Here is a 22,676-nt window from a genome sequence, read left to right on the forward strand (position 1 = left end):
AATGGCGGATCTGCTCAGCAGACACAGCCACCAGATGCACGAGTGGGAGCTACACCAGTCAGTGCTCCAACCGTACTTCCAACAGTGGGGTCATCCAGAGATAGACCTATTCGCCACAAACGAAAACGCAAAATGCCAAAGCTTTGCCGCCAGGTTCCCACATCCACAGTCACAGGGCAATGCGATATGGATGAACTGGTCCGGCAGATTTGTGTACGCTTTTCCCCCAGCGCCATTAATACCGCTGGTGGCACGCAAACTGCGACAGCACTCACTAACACTCATCCTAGTTGCTCCCACATGGGCGCGCCAGCCATGGTACACCACCTTTCTAGAACTCTCCGTGGTGCCGCATCAAAGACTGCGTATCAAACCTGCACTCTTAACAAAGAACCATGGCGAAATTCAGCACCCAGATCCACAACAGCTGAACCTGGCAATCTGGCTCCTGAAGTCTTAGAGTTTGGCTACCTAAACCTGCCACCTGACTGTATGGAGATCATTAAGGAGGCCAGGAGACCCACTACCAGGGCTTGCTATGCAGCTAAATGGAAGAGGTTTGTCATCTACTGCAACAACAATGACATCAACCCGCTAGACACATCCATTCAAAATATAATCTGTTACCTCTTACACCTATACCGATGCAATCTGGCATACACCTCAATACGTATCCATTTGACCGCAATAGCAGCCTATCTCCAGAACAGGCAGCACCTCTCTTTATTCAGAGTGCCTGCCATCAAAGCCTTCTTGGAGGGACTTAAACGAGTAATTCCCCCAAGACACCCACCAGCACCGGTGTGGAACCTCAACTTGGTCCTCACCCGACTGATGGGTCCACCCTTCGAACCTCTCCACTCATGCGAGATTCAATTCCTCACCTGGAAAGTAGCTTTCCTAGTAGCAATCACCTCGTTAAGAAGAGTTAGTGAACTCCAGGCACTAACCATTCAAGAGCCATTCATACAGGTTCACGCAAACCGGGTCGTACTACGTACCAACCCCAAATTCATGCCTAAAGTAATATCGCAGTTCCACATGAATCAAACTATTGAACTGCCTGTTTTCTTTCAAAATCCACAAAATGTAGCAGAGAGAATGCTCCATACACTAGATGTAAAGAGAGCCCTCATGTACTATATTGACAGGACTAAGGCCTTTAGGAAGACAAAACAGCTTTTCGTTGCCTTTTCTCCACAGCACAAGGGCAACACCATTTCCAAAGCAGGTATAGCCAGATGGATCGTTAAATGTATTCAAATTTGCTATCAAAAGGCTAAACGCACGTTAACGATTCCACCACGAGCCCACTCAACACGTAAGTTAGGGGCATCCATGGCTTTCCTGGGAAACATTCCCTTACAGGAAATATGTAGAGCAGCCACATGTGTAGATGTAGATGTACACTCAAAACAGCAAGCAGCTGTAGGACAGGCTGTTCTCAAAACTCTTTTTCAGACCGCTGCAGCTGGCACTGGTGGCCGCCGCTAATAGGGGGTACTGCTATGTATTCTATGCACAGATATGAATTCAGCAGCCCACATGCCTCGAACTGAATATGCTACTTACCAGTGTGCATCTGTTCTTGGCATGTAGGGCTGCTGACATTCATATCGCCCACCCTCCTCCCCGGCGCCTGTAGCAGCTGCAGCTCTCAGAATTACTGTATAGCATGGTCATCACTTTCTGTATCTACTCCATCACGGCCACAACGGCGAAAAACAATCTGAGGATGTGCACTGTGGTCCAGGGGAGGAGTCCCCTATCTCAGGATACTTCGAAGACTCTTCCAGGACAACAACGTGCAAACATCCGGACCCAACACTAGGCGGCGATCTATGCACAGATATGAATGTCAGCAGCCCTACATGCCAAGAACAGATGCATACTGGTAAGTAGCATATTCAATATGATTCATGAGCTGCCATGGTCCACCTGGCTTCCACTACTCAACGAGTCCTGGGGGTGAGAAACAGCAGAACGAATCCTGGGGAGAGCTGCAAAACAAATGTGTTTACTGGTTATCTAAGAACAAACCGTTTAATATTTTGAATATAAATGAGATGGTGATGGTACGAAGAGTGGGGTGGCTTGGCGGTCAGTTAAAACCATTGAAGAGGATTGTTTCGTAATAAACCTTTTCAGACCCTCTGTGGTAAGGGCGGTATTAAGACAACAAGAGACCCCTGCTCTTAGACACACCAAAATATAAACCAAAAATGTTGATACGGAAATGTGCTTACCGGTTACATAAATGTGGAAATATACTAATTTATGCTTCATTTTTCCACAAAACCCAATATAAATATGGGTAAATACAGATAACGTTAGCAAAACATAAATATGGATAAATAGAGACGGAAATGACAGAAAAATAACTATCATAAAACCAGGAGCCCTAATAATGATATAACACAACCTACGTTTAGAGGTGTTGTGCTACTACAATTAATTATATTTTTATCTCTTCTAATCTAGATGATTTTTTTATGGCATTCCAATGTTGTTGCAACACACCATGGGGATCATGACCCGATTGAAGTGGCACTTTAACTGTCCACGAAGCCAGACTACAAAATTGAGTGTAGTGCAAGGAATCTGGAACTCTCCACGGATAATTTACGACTGGTGTGGCGAGGAGTTGATCCTGCCCAATTACTTTATAAAGTGGTCAGGGAGAATCTTGCATTGTTTGAGGTTTGTTTGACAGCGCACTAATCCAATCCTGATGTAGCCCCCACATTCTCTAATCTCTATTCGAATATAAAGACAAAATTAATGAAACCTGCCTGTTCAGTTCCTCATAGCCCTAGATGGTTTAACCACGAATGTTCACTAGTAAAGCGATAGTTGCGACGGGCCCTTGCGGCCAAACCAAGGTGCTCGCAAGCTGTGACCTTCTTAAGGAAAAAATATATGTTGGTCACCTCATTCAGGAAGGAAGAGATATTGGTCCAACAATGGGATTAGCTTGGCAATACGGAAAGCCAAAAGAACAGCACATTTTTCTGGGCAGCTATAAAAGATATCTGAGCAATGGTCCAGATGTTAACACCAATTAGTTGTAATATAACTAGCGAAGCACGTGAAGCACATTTTTCAGCGATATGCCTCTTTTGCCTCCGTTTAGAGGCTGCTTTTAAAGTCTCCATAATCATCCCGGACGTGTTCCTTCGATTTGGCATTTTTCTACTGAATTATATGTTTTACACCCTGTTAATCCATTAGTTGGGTGGATGTGCTCAACCCCAGTGTTTCTTTTGTGACATGATCTGTCATGAACACCATTGCAGTTCCTAAACAAAAATCTTTCATTTTACATTTAAATAAATCCTGTTTTACATACAATGTTGCTGGAGAGAATTCCTTTTATAATCCCTGTAGTGTGCCTCATAGACTCCTGCATTATTTAGGGTATTTTGTTTTGCAATTTATCCTATTAGAGACCTTACTACACTGGGTGTCTTGGATATTTTCTCATGCATGTAATAATCTTCTTCTAATTTTTCTTCTAAATTTCTTTTCTTTTTCTGTGCACATTTTTCTAATTTGTTCAAGGTATGACAATGGTGCCTACAGCACCTCATCTGGATATTCATTTTCTAATTTTTCGATTAAAAAAAATTATTTCTCTTGCTTGAAATCTCAGGTATTTGGGACTTCATACACTACTATGCGAAGTAATCAAATATTTTTAAATTAATGATCCTTTTAGAAGGAACAATATGTATATCTACTGTCTTTGTATTTACAGATATCAAGACATATTAATCTGTGGCTTCTCCTGATGAAGGCACTTCGTGTGCCGAAATGCACGTAGATACCATCTGGTTCTAGCCACATTTTCTTCTACTGTTGTCGCGTTGATCCTGACACCATCTAGTTTCCAGTCATGTTTGATCCTCTGTTATCACGCTGAACCTAGTTTTTTTAATAATCAATTTCTTTGAGGTAGATCGATGAGCTACTGTGAAATTATATATATATATATATATATATTACCTACTGGCGGTCGCCAGTAGGTAGTTCTAGTTAGGACCCTGTTTCCATAGGAAATCCGCAACATTCTATTTGGAATAACTTTGGCGCCGGTCGACGAATCCTCGCGAAATTTTCAAAACTAATGGGGCGCTACGCTCCGCTCCTACCCTGAAAGTCTCGGGGGGATTCGTCAAGCGGGGGCTGAGAAAAAAGGGGGGTCCCAAAACGCGTTTTCCCCATGCATTTTTCCATAGGACCTTTAGACACAGCTACAGCCCGAACGGCTGAACAGAATTACTTGTAATTTGGCAGAGAGGTAGTCCTCAGGTCAAGGAAGTGCCTTTTGTAGGTATGGTGTAAATCTGTTCAGTAGTTCCTGAGAAAATAGCATTTAAATCAATATATATATCTGTAAGCGCGCTCCGAGCGCGCACCGTAAGCTTACCGTACGCGTACGGTGCCGTGCGCGAGCGCGATTCTGATTGTCTGTTAGATCTTAGTAAACATTCGAATCGGTCGAAACCTGGAATTGTCGGCCGCCATTTTCTCTCTCGCACTTGGAGGGGTGGAGGAAAAACAAAGTTGGATATCATAAAAAGGGGGCAGGCTAGACAGCTCCTAACCACCTAGCCTTGGTTATGGTGTGCCAGAAGGCCATCCAAGACCAAAAACTAAATTTTTTTTTTTTTTAAACGCCGAATACGCTTACCGTACGCGTACGGAAAAAAATTAATTAAAAAAAAAAAAAAACATATTTCCCCCCCCCCCGTGTGCATGGCATCTATTACCTCAATGAACATTTAATAGAAAACCTTTCAGAACGTAGCGCATAATATGTCCTCCGTGTGCGGACGGTGCGCGAAGGGCATCGTGCGTACATGGCACCGCGTGCCCACCGTGCGTGCACGGCACTAACTGCGTTAAGTGGGCGCGCGGTGCACGAAGCGCACCGCGTGCTCACTGTGCGCGCACGGTGCGCAAAGCGCACCGTGCGCGCACTGAACGAACTGCGTGAAGTGGGCGCGCATGGCACGAACGGCGTAAAGTAACTTAGCATTTAAAAAAACGTACAAATTCACTGAAAAAACCATAGGTTTCACACACGTTATAGTTAGGAATTAGCATTTAAAAAACCTTGCAAATTCATTGAAAAAACCATATGTTTCACACAAGTTATAGTTAGCTGTACATTTCACTCGTAAAAAACCAATGAAATTCCACGTTATAGTTAGTGCAGGCAACTATAACTCACGCGACCGCAATCCTCTGCTAATGACATATGTGTCTTTATGAAAAAAAAATATTTGTAATATATGTATAGCTAAAATTTAATGGAAGAAGACATGGGCAAATAAGTGTCTAAATACAGTATTAGCATCAGCAGAGGATTGCGGTCGCGTGAGTTATAGTTGCCTGCATTAACTATAACGTGGAATTTCATTGGTTTTTTACGAGTGAAATGTACAGCTAACTATAACTTGTGTGAAACATATGGTTTTTTCAATGAATTTGCAAGGTTTTTTAAATGCTAATTCCTAACTATAACGTGTGTGAAACCTATGGTTTTTTCAGTGAATATATATATATATATATATATATATATATATATATATTACCTACTGGCGGTCGCCAGTAGGTAGTTCTAGTTAGGACCCCTTTTCCATAGGAAATCCGCAACATTCTATTTTGAATAACTTTGGCGCCGGTCGACGAATCCTCGCAAATTTCTCAAAATAGGTGGGGCGCTACGCTACGCTCCTACCCTGAAAGTCTCGGGAGGATTCGTCAAGCGGGGGCTGAGATAAAAGGGGGGTCCCAAAACGCGTTTTTCCCATGCATTTTTCCATAGGACCTTTAGACAGGGCTACAGCCCGAACGGCTGAACAGAATTACTTGAAATTTGGCAGAGAGGTAGTCCTCAGGTCAAGGAAGTGCCTTTTGTAGGTTTGGTGTAAATCTGTTCAGTAGATTCTGAGAAAATAGCCTTTAAATCAATATATATATCTGAGCCAGCTTACGGTACGCTTACCGTAAGCTTACCGTACGGTGGCGTGCGCGAGCGCGATTCTGATTTGCTCTTAGATCTTAGTAAACATTCGAATCGGCCGAAACCAGGAAGCTGCGGCCGCCATTTTCTCTCTCGCACTGAGAGTTAGGTTGTTAAATAAAACCAATACACATGTAAAGGAGCTGTTTTGACAGCTCACACACACATAGCCATGATGAGGGAGTCCCCCAAGACCCCCCAAGGCCAAAAATGCCATTTTTATTTTTTCGCTAAATTCGCCGATTATGCTTACCGTACGCGTACGGTAAATTTTTTTTTTTTAAAAACACTATCCACACTCTCCCCACCCCCTGTGCTTTTGGTGGCCGCAGGCCACCAAATATGCAGGGCTTATCAGTGGTGTGAAAAACCACAATATTTTTAACAAAAATAATAAAAGAAAAAATTATCCACACTCTCGCACAGTAAGCACCGCACGGTGCGAACGAACTGCGTTAAGTGGGCGCGCACGCCACGAATGGCATAAAGTAACTTAGCATTTAAAAAACCGTACAAATTCACTGAAAAAACCATAGGTTTCACACACGTTATAGTTAGCGGAAATTTTACTGATAAAAAACCAGTGAAATTCCCCCGTTATAGTTAGTGCAGGCAACTATAACTCACGCGACCGCAATCTTCTGCTGATGACATATGTGTCTTTATGAAAAAAAAATATTTGTAATATATGTATAGCTAAAAATGTATGGAAGAAGACATGGGCAAATAAATGTCTAAATACAGTATTAGCATCAGCAGAGGATTGCGGTCGCGTGAGTTATAGTTGCCTGCACTAACTATAACGGGGGAATTTCACTGGTTTTTTATCAGTAAAATTTCCGCTAACTATCACATGTGTGAAACCTATGGTTTTTTCAGTGAATATATATATATATTCATTTGGTTATTGTCTATTTGTTTGCTTTGAGCTATGCGAATAAGTGAGTGAATGTTTATATGATCGGAGTGAGCATCTGGATTGAACTATATTTGTCTTTTGTATTGTCAGAAGAAATTAACACTTATTGTATTTTTCTAAATTCTGTTCCTTCAGATCATTATGAACTACTGTCTGTTTTTGATTGTTACTTGAGTTGCCTTAGGACTTTGCATTTATGTTGCGATCCCTGCCTACAGGAACTCTCATTGTATAGCAGGGGGCCCTTGTTTCTTTACACTAGGATTAGAATTAATGCACACGGGGAAGTTTCTAATGATATTGGTGTCTTTAGAGGGGCAAAGCAGGTTTGTGTTTTTGCCCCATTACTTTTTATTTTGTACATCAATAATTTACATGCGTTTTTAGCAACCCTCACCAAAGACGTCCCAAGAATGAACGGCTCTATACTCCCATCCATATTATACGCAGATGATGCGGTCTTAATGGGCTGCACTCTTAAAGCCCTGCGTCTTTTAGTATGGAGTTTTGAGGATTTCATGGCCTCCTTAGATTTACGCTCTAATATTACAATTCTTTTATCATGGCCTGTGGACCAAGAGAGCACACGATAAATGCCCTCTGTTGGCAATCAGAGTTTACAAAGCACAAACACTTTTCCTTAACTCTGACTGGTTTTTGCTGCTGTGTATGGACTGACCCTACTGCAGGAATACGTTTTCTAAGTCTATTAATGAAATACTCAGTCTATACCAACCAAGGGTGGAAGGGGGTGCCATTTTACCTATTAAAAAAAAACCTCTGTCACCCATAGCAACCTAGGTAGCAGAGGTTTGGGTCATTTTTAGTTGTCATAATATCGAGTATGAAGAGAAAAGGTTTTGCCGCAAGCTCCTGGGCATCCCAATCTTTTCGCCCAAAAATGTGTGCCTTAGTGAACTAATATTACATCACGTTGAAGATTATATCAGAGGGCGCCCTGCTTTGTTTTGGCTAGATATATGAAAAAATAAGGTGGCGTCCCTCACCAGAGACATTATAGCAGATTGCCTCAAATGTGAGAGAGGTATGGACATTCCGTGGTTAGCAGAAGTGAGAACTAGTTTACGCAGGATTAGCCACGGACGTGCTTTTGATAACCCTAACAATTTAGACATTGTAAATAAACAGGAGCTTTGGGTGGCCCTATACAAGTGCTTACGTGAGGATAGACTAGCCAAGGAGTCCAGTAAACCGAGCATGGCCTTGTTTTTGGACATTGAGAATGACCAACAACTGGCTGGCTATCTGATTAAACCTATGGGTCGATGGGAGCGTGGTCTCCTCTTTCGTCTAAGGGCAGGCACCATCCAGTACCTACTATGCCTCCCCCTGTGCTTTCAAGCTTACCTTGATCTTTTTCCCTGTCCATGCGATGGGCGCTCAGGCAAAACCCTACTGCACTTTTTATTTTTCTGCAAGAACTACACACAATATACAAAATTGTTCCAACTTGCTTTCTTTAAGGTTTGTTATTATGTAGATCATAGAGAAGTATATAGGACCCTTCTCACATTGAGAGAGGACAAGCTAATCTGCGTGGGGGCCTTTTTGATAACTGCTGTTCGAGCACGCAACTCGATCGATATTGTATAACTGCACTTTAATAGCTTTGCACTGCATTGAATTTTTACGTGCTTTTCTTTTTAAAACATCACGATTTTGTATAGTTTTAATTTTGTACGAGTCTGCTTTTTTATGGATATGTTTTCATCCAAATAAAGTTATGAAATGATGTATACTTTTCTGCTCGGAGCCACAGCTGCCCAAGGTTGAGCTAGAGGGTTTATCAAACGAAGCCTACTGGCCCTAAAAGGATTGTAATTGTATTACACAGTGAGGTCGCACACCACTTCAGATAATCCACCCCATTCCTTCACAATGGCGTTTAAGTAATCTTCTTAAAGTGGAACGTTATTAGTTGTCATATTGAATAACCTCCTCATAAATTTACACTCCATCCAATTTGAATCTTCTATATGCTGGAGCCTATCATGCAATAGTCCACCTACATCTTTTGCTCTTCTTTTGCATTGTAACCAGGACTGCGTTTCACAGTTACCCAGGCATATACGTTCAGCATATGCAGTTGATTAGAAAGAGGAAACTTGAATCTGATTTCATTATTAGTTTGCTAAATGTCAAACATGTTCCAGTATGATATTCCTGTGCCTAAAGGCTTGAGAGTTTATTTGTTACTTTAAGCTTGGACTGTGAATTAAGGTGTTTTGTTTTATGTGCAAGACTTGTTTAAAGTGTTTTTTTTCCTTTCTTAACAAAGTGAATTCTTCGGCCAGGACTTTGGGGAAAAGCCATTGTCTATTAAATCAAGCACTTGCACATCTGAGTCAACCGGTGCTGACGCTGAGTGTACGTATGTTTTCTTTTGATTTTTCATTGCACACTTTAAGAAACTATTTGTAATTGTTTATGGTACAACTGAATACTTGACTTTTCCTGTTCAGAAGGTGCAACCTTTTGTCCGAAAATTTGTTTTTTGATTTTTTTCACAGCAAATGACTCTTACCTGCTCATTACTAAAAATCTTAAAATGTAATGAACTTAAGCTCTATATAAGTGCCTTGGCTTGAAAACTTCTTCATACTGATGCCTGATACTGTTAGTAGTGTGTGAACACTCTTTGAACATTATTAGGGACATTAGTGCCCATATTTGAAGATCTGCTTCATAGTAGTTCTGCGTCCTTGTATTGGCACCCAATGTAATTCTGCTTAAAAGCCACTATATTCTCTAATTTATAGGACTCTGGCGTGTACCAGAACTCCCTTGGCTACCATTTGCTATTTAGACAAACTCATATCCTGTTGGCTTACATTATGTATATATCTAATATTTTGTCAAATAAGACTCAGAGTGAATATGCATTGAATGAACAGGCAAGTAAAATTTACAAAAGTTACGAACTTTTTCTAGGCTAGAAAAACCTTAATTTTCCCATTTTTGATGTCCTAGGAGCTAAGAATATTCAGCACTGTATTCAGTAGCTTCCTCTGAAAGGTTCTATAGCATTTCCAAATGTCCTTAGCTGAACTGAAATGATGATGCTTCCTGTATAAAAATAGATTTGTGGCATTAGCTGCGTGGTAAGAAAATAGAGCATGTCTACTGAAAATAGGAAAAGGAGAGAGAAAGAAAATATTTATTGTTGGAAATTGGGTTGTTGGTTGACTGGGGTGTGAACCTTACTCAAACAGCAACCACAATCTTAGTCAGGGTGAGTGTCAGGCAAACCATAAATTAACTTTTGCTCACCCTATGATAGCTTGGCACAGAGCAGTCAGGCTTAACTTGGAGGCAGTGTGTAAAGAATTTGTGTAACTTTTCAAAGAGTAAAACAGTGAAAACACCACACAGAAAGATTCCATACCAGGTTAGAAAATTTGTACTTAATTTAATAAATGAAACAAGACCAAAATGACAAACTTCCTGTACGTAGAACTTGAATTATGATTTTTTAAAACTATTAAACAATGAAATAGCGCATAGAAGCAAAAAGCGCGAACAGGGGCTATCTGGTCTCGCCGGATCGGGACAAAGTCAAAAGTTCAGGCTGATGGTGATGGAACGTGGGCAGACTATAGGGATCCAGTTGGATCCAGTGTCGATGCTTCTGTTCCAAGATGTGGCGGATTAGGATGCAAGTTCCTGCTGCGTCCACGTCAAGGATCCAAGCGCCGAGGCTTGCAATGCGAATGCTGGTGCCGAGGATGCGCTGTGCAGTCATGGTGATGTTCTGATAAGCACAGCGGTTGCGATGCAGAGGTAGTCATCAAGACTGATGGGGATACAAGGACGTTGTGCCGAGAAAAGCGTTGCTGTGTCAGTTCCGAAGGCGATGCGGAAATTCTGTTCCTTTGAGCAGCGGCGATGCGGCGATTCTGCTCATGCAGCAGAGGATGCAGCCAGGTCATCTGGAGCAAACATTCTAGGCCCTCTTCCAAGGGTCCAGTCCTGGGATGTAACTACTTGGCCGGGCAGATCTACAGATGAGTCCAGGTGCAGTACCAGGGTGGTTGGAAGTCTTTTATGTGCCTGAGACTTCAGATCAGGATGCCAGCCAGCTAGCTAGCTTTCAGAGTCATTGCGGGCTCAAGTGATGCATGTCTAGTACTTCTCACCCAGGCAATAGAGAACAGCAGGCAGCAGGGCAACTCAACAAGGCAGGACTCCAGGAAGCAGCAGAATGGCAGTCCTTCAGCAGCACAGCAGCAGCTCGGCTTGGCAGAGTAGTCACAGATCCAGAGGTGTACTGAAGTGGTGGTGTCAGAGGTCTAGTACTTGTACCCAGCTGGGCCTTTGAAATGGGGGAGACTTCAAAGACAGACCTTTAAAGTGCACAGAGGTCCTGACCTGCTGGCTCCAAACTCACTACCGGGGGGTATACAGCCTTTTGTGTGGGGCTGTACATAGTCTATTCAGGTGTAAGTGAGGCTGGGTCCATCTCCTCCCTCCCATCTTCCCAGGATGGCCATTCAAGTCACACCTAAGCTCCCCTTGTGTGTGGCTGTCTAGGGGGGATACACAAAGATCAGCTGCCAACCACCCTATACAAGTGGTCACAGACGGGCAGCAGGCACCAAATGGCCAAAGTAAGAGAATGCCAACTTTCTCGAAGTGGCATTTTCAGAATTGCAATTTAAAATCCGAGTTCACCATAAGTTGTGATTTTAAATTGTGATTTCCAGAGACACCAGACTTGAAGATCTCCTAACTTCCTAATTGAAAATGGCACTTCTAAAATGTAATAAGGTAATCCCAATGTTATCGTATGGGAGAGATAAGCCTTGCTGTAGTGAAAAACGACTTTGAGAGTTTTTCACTACCGTGACATATGAAACTTAAAAGTACATGTCCTTCTTTTTAAATATATTGCACCCTGCCCTCTAGGTTGCCCAGGGCCTACCTTAGTGGTCACTTATATGTATAAAAAGGGAATATTCGGGCCTGGCAAAAGGGTTATTTTGCCAGTTCTGCATGGCAGCGTCAACTGCACACACATGCTCTGCAGTGGGAGGCCTGGGACATATTGAAATAGCTACTCCAGTTGGTGGCACAATGTGTGCTGCAGACCCACTAGTAGAATTTAGTTTACAGGCCCTGGGTACGGGGGTACCACTTTACTAGGAACTTAAAAGTAAACTAAATATGCCAATTGGGGATTAACCAGTATTACCATGTTTAGGGGAGAGAACACGAGCACTTTAGCACTGGTTAGCAGTGGTAAAGTGGGCAGAGTCCTAGTGCCTGCAGAAACAAGATCAGAAAAATGGAGGAAGGCAGGCAACATTTTGGAGGAAGACCACCCTAAGGCTGTCGGGTTTAAAACATATTTAATTCATATATTAAGCATGAATATCGCAGGTGACTGATTGATTTTTGGACATTGTTAAAACTTGATATGTAGTACCTTGGACTTTGATCGATGGGGTGTTGCTCTGATGTGCATGGTGATTGTTCTGTGTTTGTGTGCACACTTCATGGTTGTATGATGGTACAACACTAGTAAAAACATTGCATGCCTTTAAAATGCATTTGTTACCCCTCATTTGTTTAGCACGCACATGCTTTACCTCGCATGCCATTACCACATATTACTAATGTAAGTTTAAATATATATACATTTATAAGGAAAGCCATTGTTAACTACAGTGTGCATTATTTGCCTTCAATCCCATAATCGTAAAAAATTTCCTGAACTGGGCATGCATATACAAAGTCCCCCAGCCTGCTGTAAGATCTCTGCCCATCTTTCTGACTTTACAGCACTTACCGGGCCTTCCTTTTCGGGTGCATAGCTCTTTCCTCAAACAGTTAGAACACTTGGCTTGAAGAAACCCAATGCAGATATGAAAGGGGCAAATTTACAACTGTTCCATCTTTAATTCAGCATACTTTAGCTTTGTCACAAAAGGCAATAAACAGGCATCTTGAAGCATATGCAGTTCTCCGATTAAACACTTGTCATTTGAACTAGAGGATTAAATATTGCACTAACAGAGTTCAAAGCACTGTCAATGCTCGAATTGTTGACCAACACTTAACAGTGTTTGACTTTTTTGAAGCCTTTTATTATAATACGTCAGTTGAGAGAGTAACTGCAAACCTGTGACAATGCCTTAAATGGAGCCCAGTCAGTCCTCCAGTATCATAGGCAATACAACTGACCTGGTCAGTGCAATCCCTCAAAGCAATACCTTATGCTGTCCCTGATCATTTATAATTGAAGCACATCATTTCAGTTTAATTTTCAGATTGCATGTCAAATCTAGGGGTAGTCTTTGGCTGAGAGATAACCAGACAACTCTTTCCTCCTTCTGCCAAAATAAACGTTGTCCAGTTCACATATTGTCAAATATCTGAAAGAGACTGTGGTTGTAGATTCCTTACCTTAGAATTACCCCCAGGCGTCAGACTGGATCAGGAGAATTTTTTTCGTAGCAGTACCACTGCGCGTCTGTAGGTGGCGTTGGCTGACTCCGTGTCCCTCGTCGGCATCGTGGTCTTGGGATGACGTTGCAGTGTCTACTTAGACGCCGCCCCTGCACGCTGACGTCGGTTCTTTCTTTTTCCGCACCAGCTCCGGGGAGAGCTTGCCCCTTAGTCTTGTTTTTTTTTTTTACTAAATTTGTTTGACTTTTGGCAACATCCCATCGTTGGACCAGATTCAAGCCCTGTGACTCCTGTCACAAGCTGATGTTGGTCACTGATCCGCATCTTGTTTGTCTCTGGTGCCTGGAGCGTGACCACGGCGTTGTGCTTTGACTGCTGGGGCATGAACCCGAAGTCTTTGCAGGAGCGGTCCCGAAAACGTTTGGATGCCCGGCAGTCCGCTCCGTGTCGTTCATGGTCCCGGTCGGGAGGGAGGTCGCAGGACCGGTCGCGGAGCCACCACCACTCGTCCTCAAAGTCTTTGCACTCCTCAGGTAAGTTGAAGCACAGGAAGAGGGCAAAGAAACATCGTCTCTCTACGCCTTCTCCCTGGAGGACGCAACGTGGGGCCCGGAGCATCGTTGCTCTCCGGCTCCGTCCTTAGAGCCCACTGGGGCGGCTCTGCACCTCCCTCCCTTTTCATTAGACTGAACTTCTCCTGCCCAGCTTCGTGCATTTTACGAGATGCTCCACAGAATCTTTGGGCAGCCTAACTCTGCGGGTGCACCTTCGGGCCCCACAGACTCGGCTGGGGGCCCTGGCCCTTCGATGCCAGTGGCTCCAGCCCCGACGCTGGAGGGCCCCAAAGGATCCAGGCCTGTATCCGGATTGGTGCCGATTGACCTCACTGTACCTTCTCTGTTGCCGATTCCAGTGACAACACTGTAAGAAACTGCCTCTATATATATTACACCAAAATGAGGTATAGTGTTTATAGAGTCCTAGGGTCCCCAGAGGTAGGCAGAGGTTAAAGTTAGATAGAACCTTACTCTCTAATAGTGGTAGCTTGGTCGAGCTGTAAGGCAGTATCAGAGGACAGTTTTAAGCATTTGATGTACCCACTCTGTCAGCAATTGAATTCCCACACTAAAGAACTGAACTCTAGGCCATTTGTTGTTGTATAAAAATATACTGTTGTTTATTTTAGAACCAAGCAGGCCTGGTACAGGTAAGCATTAAATAGGTTTCAGTAATAAGTTACTGGATTAATAACAGTTTGAAACTGCAATAGAAATTGTACTTTGTTTGATTTACAGGGGAGCAGTAATATGCAACACTTGGCAAATACAGTACATTGGAATAAATAGGCTTTTTCAGTAAATTGCAGGTAAGTTACTTTTTACGTTACTTTTCAAACTCCGTGCTGGATACCTAGATAAAGCACCGGAACATTTCCTAGAAACGGGTAAGTAATTACGTTTTGGTTATTCACATGATTTTTAAAGAATATTTTCAGTTTTCAAAACTCCACACTTGAAAACTTTTTGGAGCAGTACTTTGAAATGAATGGGCTTTGACAATAAATTGCAGGTAAGTTACTTTTTACGTTACTTTTCTAACTCAGTGCTGGATACCTAGATTCAACACTGGGACATTACCTGCAAACAGGTGAGTAAACACGTTTGTTATTTGTGCGATTTTTAAAGAATATTTTTAGGTTTCAAAAATCAACACTTAGAAGCTTTTTGGAGAAAAAGTGTCAATGTTATCCTGTGGAAGGAAAACAGGTTAACGGTTCACAGGTACGTAATCAACTGTGGGAGTGAAGGTTCTGGACTTAGACTCAGGGGTCTCCCAGGGGCAGTGATGCACTGTTGTTGCACCCTCAGCGGCACTAGGGTGGTCGGGTGCAGAGTATTGAGGCCCAATGTTATCCAATGGGGGATAGGGGGCCTCCGGTTGGTGGCTGCTGGCAAGCAGGCCACGAGGTCGTGGGAGCAAAGTTCCTAGGGTTTAGCTCAGGGCAAGTTGGGGACCAAAGTAGCACCGAAGGTGCACTCTCAGCGGCACTAGGGCGGCTGGGTGCAGGGTGCTGTTTTGAGGTCGAGTGCTCTGTTTTCAATGGAATACCTCCGGTACTAAGAAACACTGCAGGCTCGGGGACAAGGATCTTCTGGGTGCGACCACCACTTCGAGGGGTAAGTTGGGATGTTGTGGGTTGGTTAGACACCGTTGATTTGGGCACACAAGGCCGTGGAGCGTCGGGGCAGGGGTGCCTTGGGACGTCGGATTTTCATACCTGTTCTGGTCGCAGTAGGGGGGTCCTCTGGATTGAAGCTGCAGGTGTCGTCTGGAGGTTTGAGGCAGGTCAGGGGCTGCCGAATCTCTGGTCAGGATCGCCGGGAGGACCTCATGGTGGTGTTTTTCCACTTGAGCTTGGGCCAGATTTGGCGGGTGCAGAGTAGGCTGGTCTCTGGCTGGCACCAGAAACTGCAGTTTAAACAAGTCTGGTGTTCACGGGAGAAACAGTCTGAGAAGTGAAGGCAGGCAGGCAGGTCCTTTGGGGTTTGTGAGGTTGCTGGCTGCTGGACACGCCGGGATTTTGCAGGAGCAGGTTCGAGGAGAGACAGGCCTGTAGGGCTGGGGCCAAGTCAGTGGGCGTTGTCCTCTTGTTACCTCTGCACAGCTCTTCGTCCTTCTTTTCTTCTTGTAGGTAGGCTGGATCTGCTTTCTTGGTTCAGGGCTGCCCCTAAATACTGTATTTAGGGTGCGTTTTAGGGGACTTGAGGTCAGTAACCAATGGGCTACTGACCTTAGGGTGACCTCACCCGTGGTGTGCTCACCCCACGTGGGGGGACTGAGCACAATCCCTAGTCCTGATTGGGGAGTGTCTGCCATATGCAAGATGGCGAGCACTGGAGAGTGGGCTTCACCTCGGCTCCCCCACCTGAGAGGTGGAGTTGGCAGAGGTGGGCACACCTCCTGGGCTGGCTGGTTTTTGCCGCCTGTCTTCCCGCCGAAAGGGAGGGGAGACAGGAAGGGGGCCTGCTCCTGATAGCAGGAAAGGCTGGGGGTCGCATTACAAAGGCTGCCAGGCCTTTGAAGCTCCCCTGCACAGTTGGCTCTTCCTGGCCTGGGGGAGGTGTGAACACCTCCACCCAGGAAAGGCTTTGTTTCTGGGCTCAGGGAGCGTAGGCTCTCTCCCCCCCCCCCCCCCCCCTCCCCAGGGGTCCAGAAACATGCCTCGTGGTGGCAGGCTGGTGTGTACCAGTCAGGGAGCCCACTTTAGGCTGGTCGTTTTTCAGGGGACATCTCTGAGATGCACTCTGTGTGCATTTTTCATTAAATCCAATTCTGTCTTCAGTGTGGGTTTAATGTGCTGAGAAGTTTGATACCAAACTTCTCAGTTTTCAATGTAGCCATTATGGTGCTGCGGAGTTCGTAATGGCAAGCACCCAGCACCATATACTCATAATGGCAGCACTGCACTTACAATGCCGAAGAATGGACTTAGACACTGTAGGGGTACAACTGGCATAGGGCACCCAGCTAGAGGGGTGGGCAGTGGGTTGTAGGCATGGCACACAAATGTGTGCCATGTCGAATCTTTACTTTGTTCTGCACCAAAACACGCAGCCTGAAAAGGCAGTGTGTGTGTGTGTATGTGTGTAAAGGTACAGGGCCTCTAAGGGTGGCACAATAAGTGCTGCAGCCCTTAGAGGTCTTCCCTGGTCACAGTGCCCTGGGTACCTGTGGTACCATTTACCAGGGGCTGACCTGTTGCCAGAGATGCCAATTGGGTTAGTTTTGGGGAAAGAGCACAGACCCTTGGAACCTGATTGGCAGGGACCCAGGGCACACCAAGAAAAAGTGCATCAGTAGTCTGTCAAAAAAGTGGGGGGTTAATGCAACAGAAACCCTTTTTCCTACACAGGTAACGATCGACCTCACGGTACCTTCTCTGTTGCCGATTCCAGTGACTACACCCAGACGTCGGTTGTGTCCCTAACCAGTGTCGACTCCAGCCTCACCCCCGACTTGGACCCAGTGCCGAACCGACGTCGACAGACTTCGGTACCGGCGCCAGAGGGTACTTTTGTACTGCTGTTCATCCCTGGGTTTCCTATCGCCCTGAGTGGCAGCCAGTGAAGGGTGAGGATGACTGGGAGGGGTCTATTGACCCTCTAGCTGACCAACTTGAAGAGTCGGACTGGTGAGAGGAGTTGGTTTATGCCAGTGTTCTGAATACCTCTCCAGACCTTGGTATGCATTCTCCCCTAACGTGGCTACGGAGGAGGGAGCTTCCTACGCTGTGGTGTTGCATAGGGGAGACGAGCTCCCTACGCTGTGGTGTCGCATAGGGGGGACGAGTCCTTGGGCCTCGAGCTTCCTACGGTGGCAGTCAGGACTAACGCCCCTGACCGAGTTGCTCAGCCGGCAGTGGCCTCTTCGGAGCCCCTGCTGCCTTTTTAATGAGGCCCCCACTGACATCCTTCTGGGCACTTGGTCCAAGCCCAGCACAGAGGCTCCTGTGGATAGGGTGATTGCCTGACGCCACCGCCCAGCCCAGCGCGACCCACTTTTCCTCTCCCAACACCCTACCCCCGAGAGCTTGGTGGTCCAAGCCCCATCCTCGAAAGGTGCATTCCCTACTGCTCCCCCAGATAGGGAATCCAAGAAACTGGATCATCTTGGGAAGAAGATGTTTTCTTCTGCCAGCTTAGGACTGTGGTGGGTGAACGCTGCATGTCTCTTGGACAGTTATACACACACTGTGTGGGATACAGTTTCGCAAGTGCTGCCACAGTGCCGGGAGGAGGCCCGGGCTGTCTTCACCTGCGCAGTTGCTGAGCGTTGAGACGCAGCTAAGTTCACCATCCAGTGTGGGCTGGATACCGCCGACTCTGTGGGTAGAACGGTTTCTATGTCGGTAGCCCTGAGGCGCTACACCTGGTTGAGGACGTCTGGCTTTTCTGCGAATGTCCAATCCACTCTTTTGGAAATGCCCTTTGATGGCTATCGCCTCTTTGGTGACAAGGTGGACTCAGCGCTCGATCACTTCAAGGACTCTAGGGCTACGGCCAGATCGTTAGGGCTCGCGGCAACTTCTTGCCCCATGCAATCTTCCTTTTGCCCTTTTCGTGGCTACAGAAGGGGTGTCTTTCCACGTCCACCCAAAGCCACAGGGCCATGCAAGCTACCCAGCCTATGCCAAGCTGTGGGTGTGGGACCCAGTGATATGAGTCTGGGGGCCAGTGGGCGGGCTAGTCCACCAATGCCACCTGCCCCCTCTGCAGCAGCTTCCAAACCTTCCTAGTCAGACCTTTCCATGCCACCAGAGGCCAGTGGGTTGCAGGATTCGCCATCACCTCCCGTCGGACAGGTGGGTTTTGCAGTTAGTCCGAAGGGGCTACTCCGTCCCCTTCAAGACTACCCCTCCCTCCCCTTCAAGACTACCCCTCCCTCCCCTTCAAGACTACCCCTCCCTCCATGCCACCAGCACTCCATCGCATGTCTGAGAATCGATTGGCCCTTCTCCGCCTGCGTCCGATCTTAGACCTCAGGGCCGTCAACTCCTTCCTCTGGAAGGAGAAGTTCAAAATGTTAACCTTGGCTCAGGTCTTGTCTGCCCTCGACCCTGGAGACTGGATGGTAGAGTTGAACTTGCAGGACACTTATTGTCACATCCCCGTCCTGCCAGCCCACAGGCATTACCTACGGTTCACAGTTGGCCACAAGCATTTTCACTTTACTGTGCTCCCCTTTGGCCTTACCAGCTCCCCTCCGTGTTCACGAAAGTGATGGCGGTGGTCGCAGCTCATCTGCGCTAATCAGGGGTTCTAGTCTTCCCCTATCTCGACAATTGGCTGTTTAAGGCAGGCTCGCCCCAAGCTGTCGTCTCCCACCTCCAGACTACGTCGGACCTCCTGCATTTGCTGGGGTTTACTATCAACGTGCTGAAGTTGCACCGGATTCCCTCCCAGAACCTCCTTTTCATCAGAGCAGCTCTGGATACAGTGCAGTTTCGGACTAATCCTCTGGAGCAGTGAGTCTGGGATATTCGGGCTATGATACCGATATTTCAGCCTCTATCCCCAGTTTCGGTGAGAATGGCCCCAAAGCTCCTGGGCCTCATGGCCTCCTGCTGGTGCATCATTCCAGATGGCATATGCGGACTCTGCAGTGGGACTTGAAGTTCCAATGGGTGCAGCATTAGGGGAATCTTTTCGATGTCGTCCAGATCTCGGAGGGGACCAGGATTGGGTCAACGGCAGATCCCTCTTCCTTCCCCGACCAGAGTTCACAGTGATGTAAGATGTGCCACTCCTGGAATGGGGAGGCCACATGGGAGAGGTGGAGCTCAGAGGCCTCTGGTCTTCGGCAGAGTCCGGGCTCCACACCATCTGGAGCTCCGGGCGATCAGCCTTGCACCGAAGGCATTCCTTCCTTCTGTCAAAAGAAGGGTAGTGCAAGTGTTCACCGAGAACACCACTGCCATCTGGTACTGCAACAAACAGGGCGGGGTGGGGTTGTGGACCCTATGTCAAGAGGCTCTTCGCCTTTGGACTTGGCTGGAACATCAGGGCATATCCCTACCCAAGGTTGTCACTGCCTTTCACATCGGGCAGACCATCACCTTGCCCACTTTCTTTCTGCCCCCAGTAGGGCTCCACGCCCATTCTACCAGGGCGACGGCAGCAACTACTGCTTTGGGATGGGGAGTTCCTCCGAATGACATTTGTCAGGCAGCTACTTGGGCTTCGTTGCACACCTTTACCAAACACTACTGCTTTGACAATCCAGTCCGGAGAGACTGCTTCTTAGGTCGTTCTGTTCTCCAGGACTTTCTGGTGTGATCTCGATTCGCAGACCCACCTCCGGGGTTGGTATTGCTGGGGTATCTCTTCTAGGGTAAGGAATCTCGAACTAATGTGTTTCTTTCAGATGAACAAGTTACTTACCTTCGGTAACGATAAATCTGTAAGAAACATTAGTTATAGATGCCTACCCCAACCCATCCTCCCCGTTCTGCAAACTGATTTCTAGGGGTAAGGACATCCTTTCTGTGCCCTAGTTTTGTGCACCAGTGGTTAGTGTCTTGCGTGGCTCTGTGTTTCTGTCGCGGAAAGTCGTGTATAGGACTGACATCAGCGCGCGAGGGCCGTGCCTAAGTAGCTGCCTCAACATCTTCCCGGCGACCACGACACCAACGACGGACGCAGAGCCGACCGACGCCCAGAGGTACTGCTGACGAAACATAAATTCCGGATCCAGTCTGACGCCTGGGGCCAATTCTAAGGTAACTAATGTTTCTTACAGATATATCGTTACCGAAGGTAAGTAACTGGTTATTTAGCACTCTGTTCAACAGACAGTTTCTATATGTGGTTCTGCATTTCCAGTGAGAAAATAGTCATGGAAAAAACTGACGTCCGCGTGTTGGCAAGGGAGTTATATGGACTACGGAGTCACGCAACGCCCTCTGCCGGCGCGCGGACGTGCTGTGGGAAACAATTTCCGGATCCAGTCTTGTGACTGTGGAGGATTCTGAAAGTATGGAATCTGCGACTAGATCCGGTCTCTACCAGATAATGTGTTACCAAAGGTAAGCAACTGGTATGAGGCACTGGCTAATGCCAGTGGTCTGGACATCTCGCCAGTCACTGGCCCCGTTTTGCTTTCTAGTGTGGCTACGGAGGAAGTGGCTTCCTTTGCCATGGAAGTATATAGGGCGGCTGAGGTCATCAACCGTATGCTGCTTTTGGCGAAGGTCAAGGCCAATGTCTTGATGGAGGTGCCTCAACCGGAGTTATCCCACGCGGAGCCACTTCTTCCCTTCAATAAAGCTCTCTCTGATGTCCTGCACAGGTGCTGCTGTGCACAGGACAATCACTCGCCACCGCCTCTTTCCTGGATTTCCAACTTTCTTCAATCATCAGCCCTCCCCGAGAGCCTGGCTGCTTCAGGCCTCAACATCCTAAGTTAACCCTGGCGTATTTCCTACCATGCCACCAGATAGGAAATCCAGGAGTCTGGATACCTTTGGTAACAGGATTTTCTCTTCCACCAACCTTACACCACAGTCCGTGAACACCACATGCCTCCTGAATGTATACCCACAGTATGGTGCTCAGTCTCGGAGGAGGTCCACACCATCCTGACTCAGGCTATTTCCAGTGACATGGATGCAGCATAGTTGACAATACTCTGTGGACTGGTCACAACCGACTCTCTGGAGAGATTGCCTCATTGGTGGATCTTCGTCGCTACACCATGCTGAGGTCAACTGGCTTCTCGGGGTATGCCTGGGCATCCATTGTGAACATGCCCATTGATGGCACATATCTGTTAAGTGACCAGGCTAATTCAGAGCTTGAGCGCTTCAAGGACAGTAGGGCCACCACCAACTGGTCATTGGGACTCACCATTACCACGCCAACCATGCTCAGCTTTTGCTCCATCCGTGGCTTCAGTAAGGGATACCAGCCATGTCCCATTCCATCCAGCCACCATGGCCAGCAGACTCTGCAGTTCCTTTGTGGCTCAGGACATGGCTCCCACATGCCTCGTGAGACCGAAGGCCAGAGAGCTGTGAGTCTGCCCACCTGGCAGCCACTTAATGTTTTTAATGCGCCCTTGCAGGGTCACAGGCAACCTATTGGCAGCAGCATCAGGTACCACCCTCCCCACTGGCAACCCATAACTTCATACAAGTGGGTGCTCCAAGTTGTTCAGCAGAGTTATCCCCTACCATTCACAGAAACCCCACTTCCCCTGCCATTGTCCTTAGATCAGCTGACAAAGGACTACTCTCCCTGCTGCAGGAGAAAGTACAGGCTCATTTGGCCAAAGGAGCCATTGAGAGGGTGCTAACATCAGAAGTGGATTGTGGTTGCTATTCCCACTACTTCCTTGTGTCAAAGAAGGATGGGGGCCTCTGTCCTGTACTAGATGTGCATCCCCCTCAACTACTTTCTGAAAAAGGATAAATGTAAAATGCTCACGTTGGCTTACGTCCCGTTTGCCCTGGAGCCTGTTTGGTAGTGTTGGATCTGTAGACTCCCTATTTGTTGGCTCAGGTCCTGTCTGCCCTCGACCCTGGAGACTGGATGGTTGCGTTTGATCTGCCGGATGCTTATTTCCACATGCCCATCCTGCTGGCCCACTGACGTTACCTGCCGTTCAAGGAGGGCCACGATAACTCTCAGGTCTGATTACTTCCTTACATCCTGCTGGTGAAGTATGCTCTATGAATTATGTGGGCTGTGCAGTGGTTCTGAAGTCCCAGTGGGCGCAGCGCCAAGTGAATCTCTCCGT

General features: G+C 46.5%; 1 protein-coding gene across 1 annotated transcript in view; it reads left to right on the top strand.

The window, feature by feature from the left end:
• The window catches only part of AHCTF1 (AT-hook containing transcription factor 1), a 1,022,752-nt gene that overhangs the window by 773,071 nt on the left and 227,005 nt on the right, over positions 1-22,676 (top strand). The window contains exon 33 of the mRNA XM_085612122.1: positions 9,250-9,338. Within this exon, the coding sequence (XP_085468248.1) occupies positions 9,250-9,338 (89 nt within the window). The remainder of the gene's footprint in view (positions 1-9,249; positions 9,339-22,676) is intronic.

The sequence above is a fragment of the Triturus cristatus genome, chromosome 6, assembly GCF_964204655.1.
Source record: "Triturus cristatus chromosome 6, aTriCri1.1, whole genome shotgun sequence".
Lineage (NCBI taxonomy): Eukaryota > Metazoa > Chordata > Amphibia > Caudata > Salamandridae > Triturus > Triturus cristatus.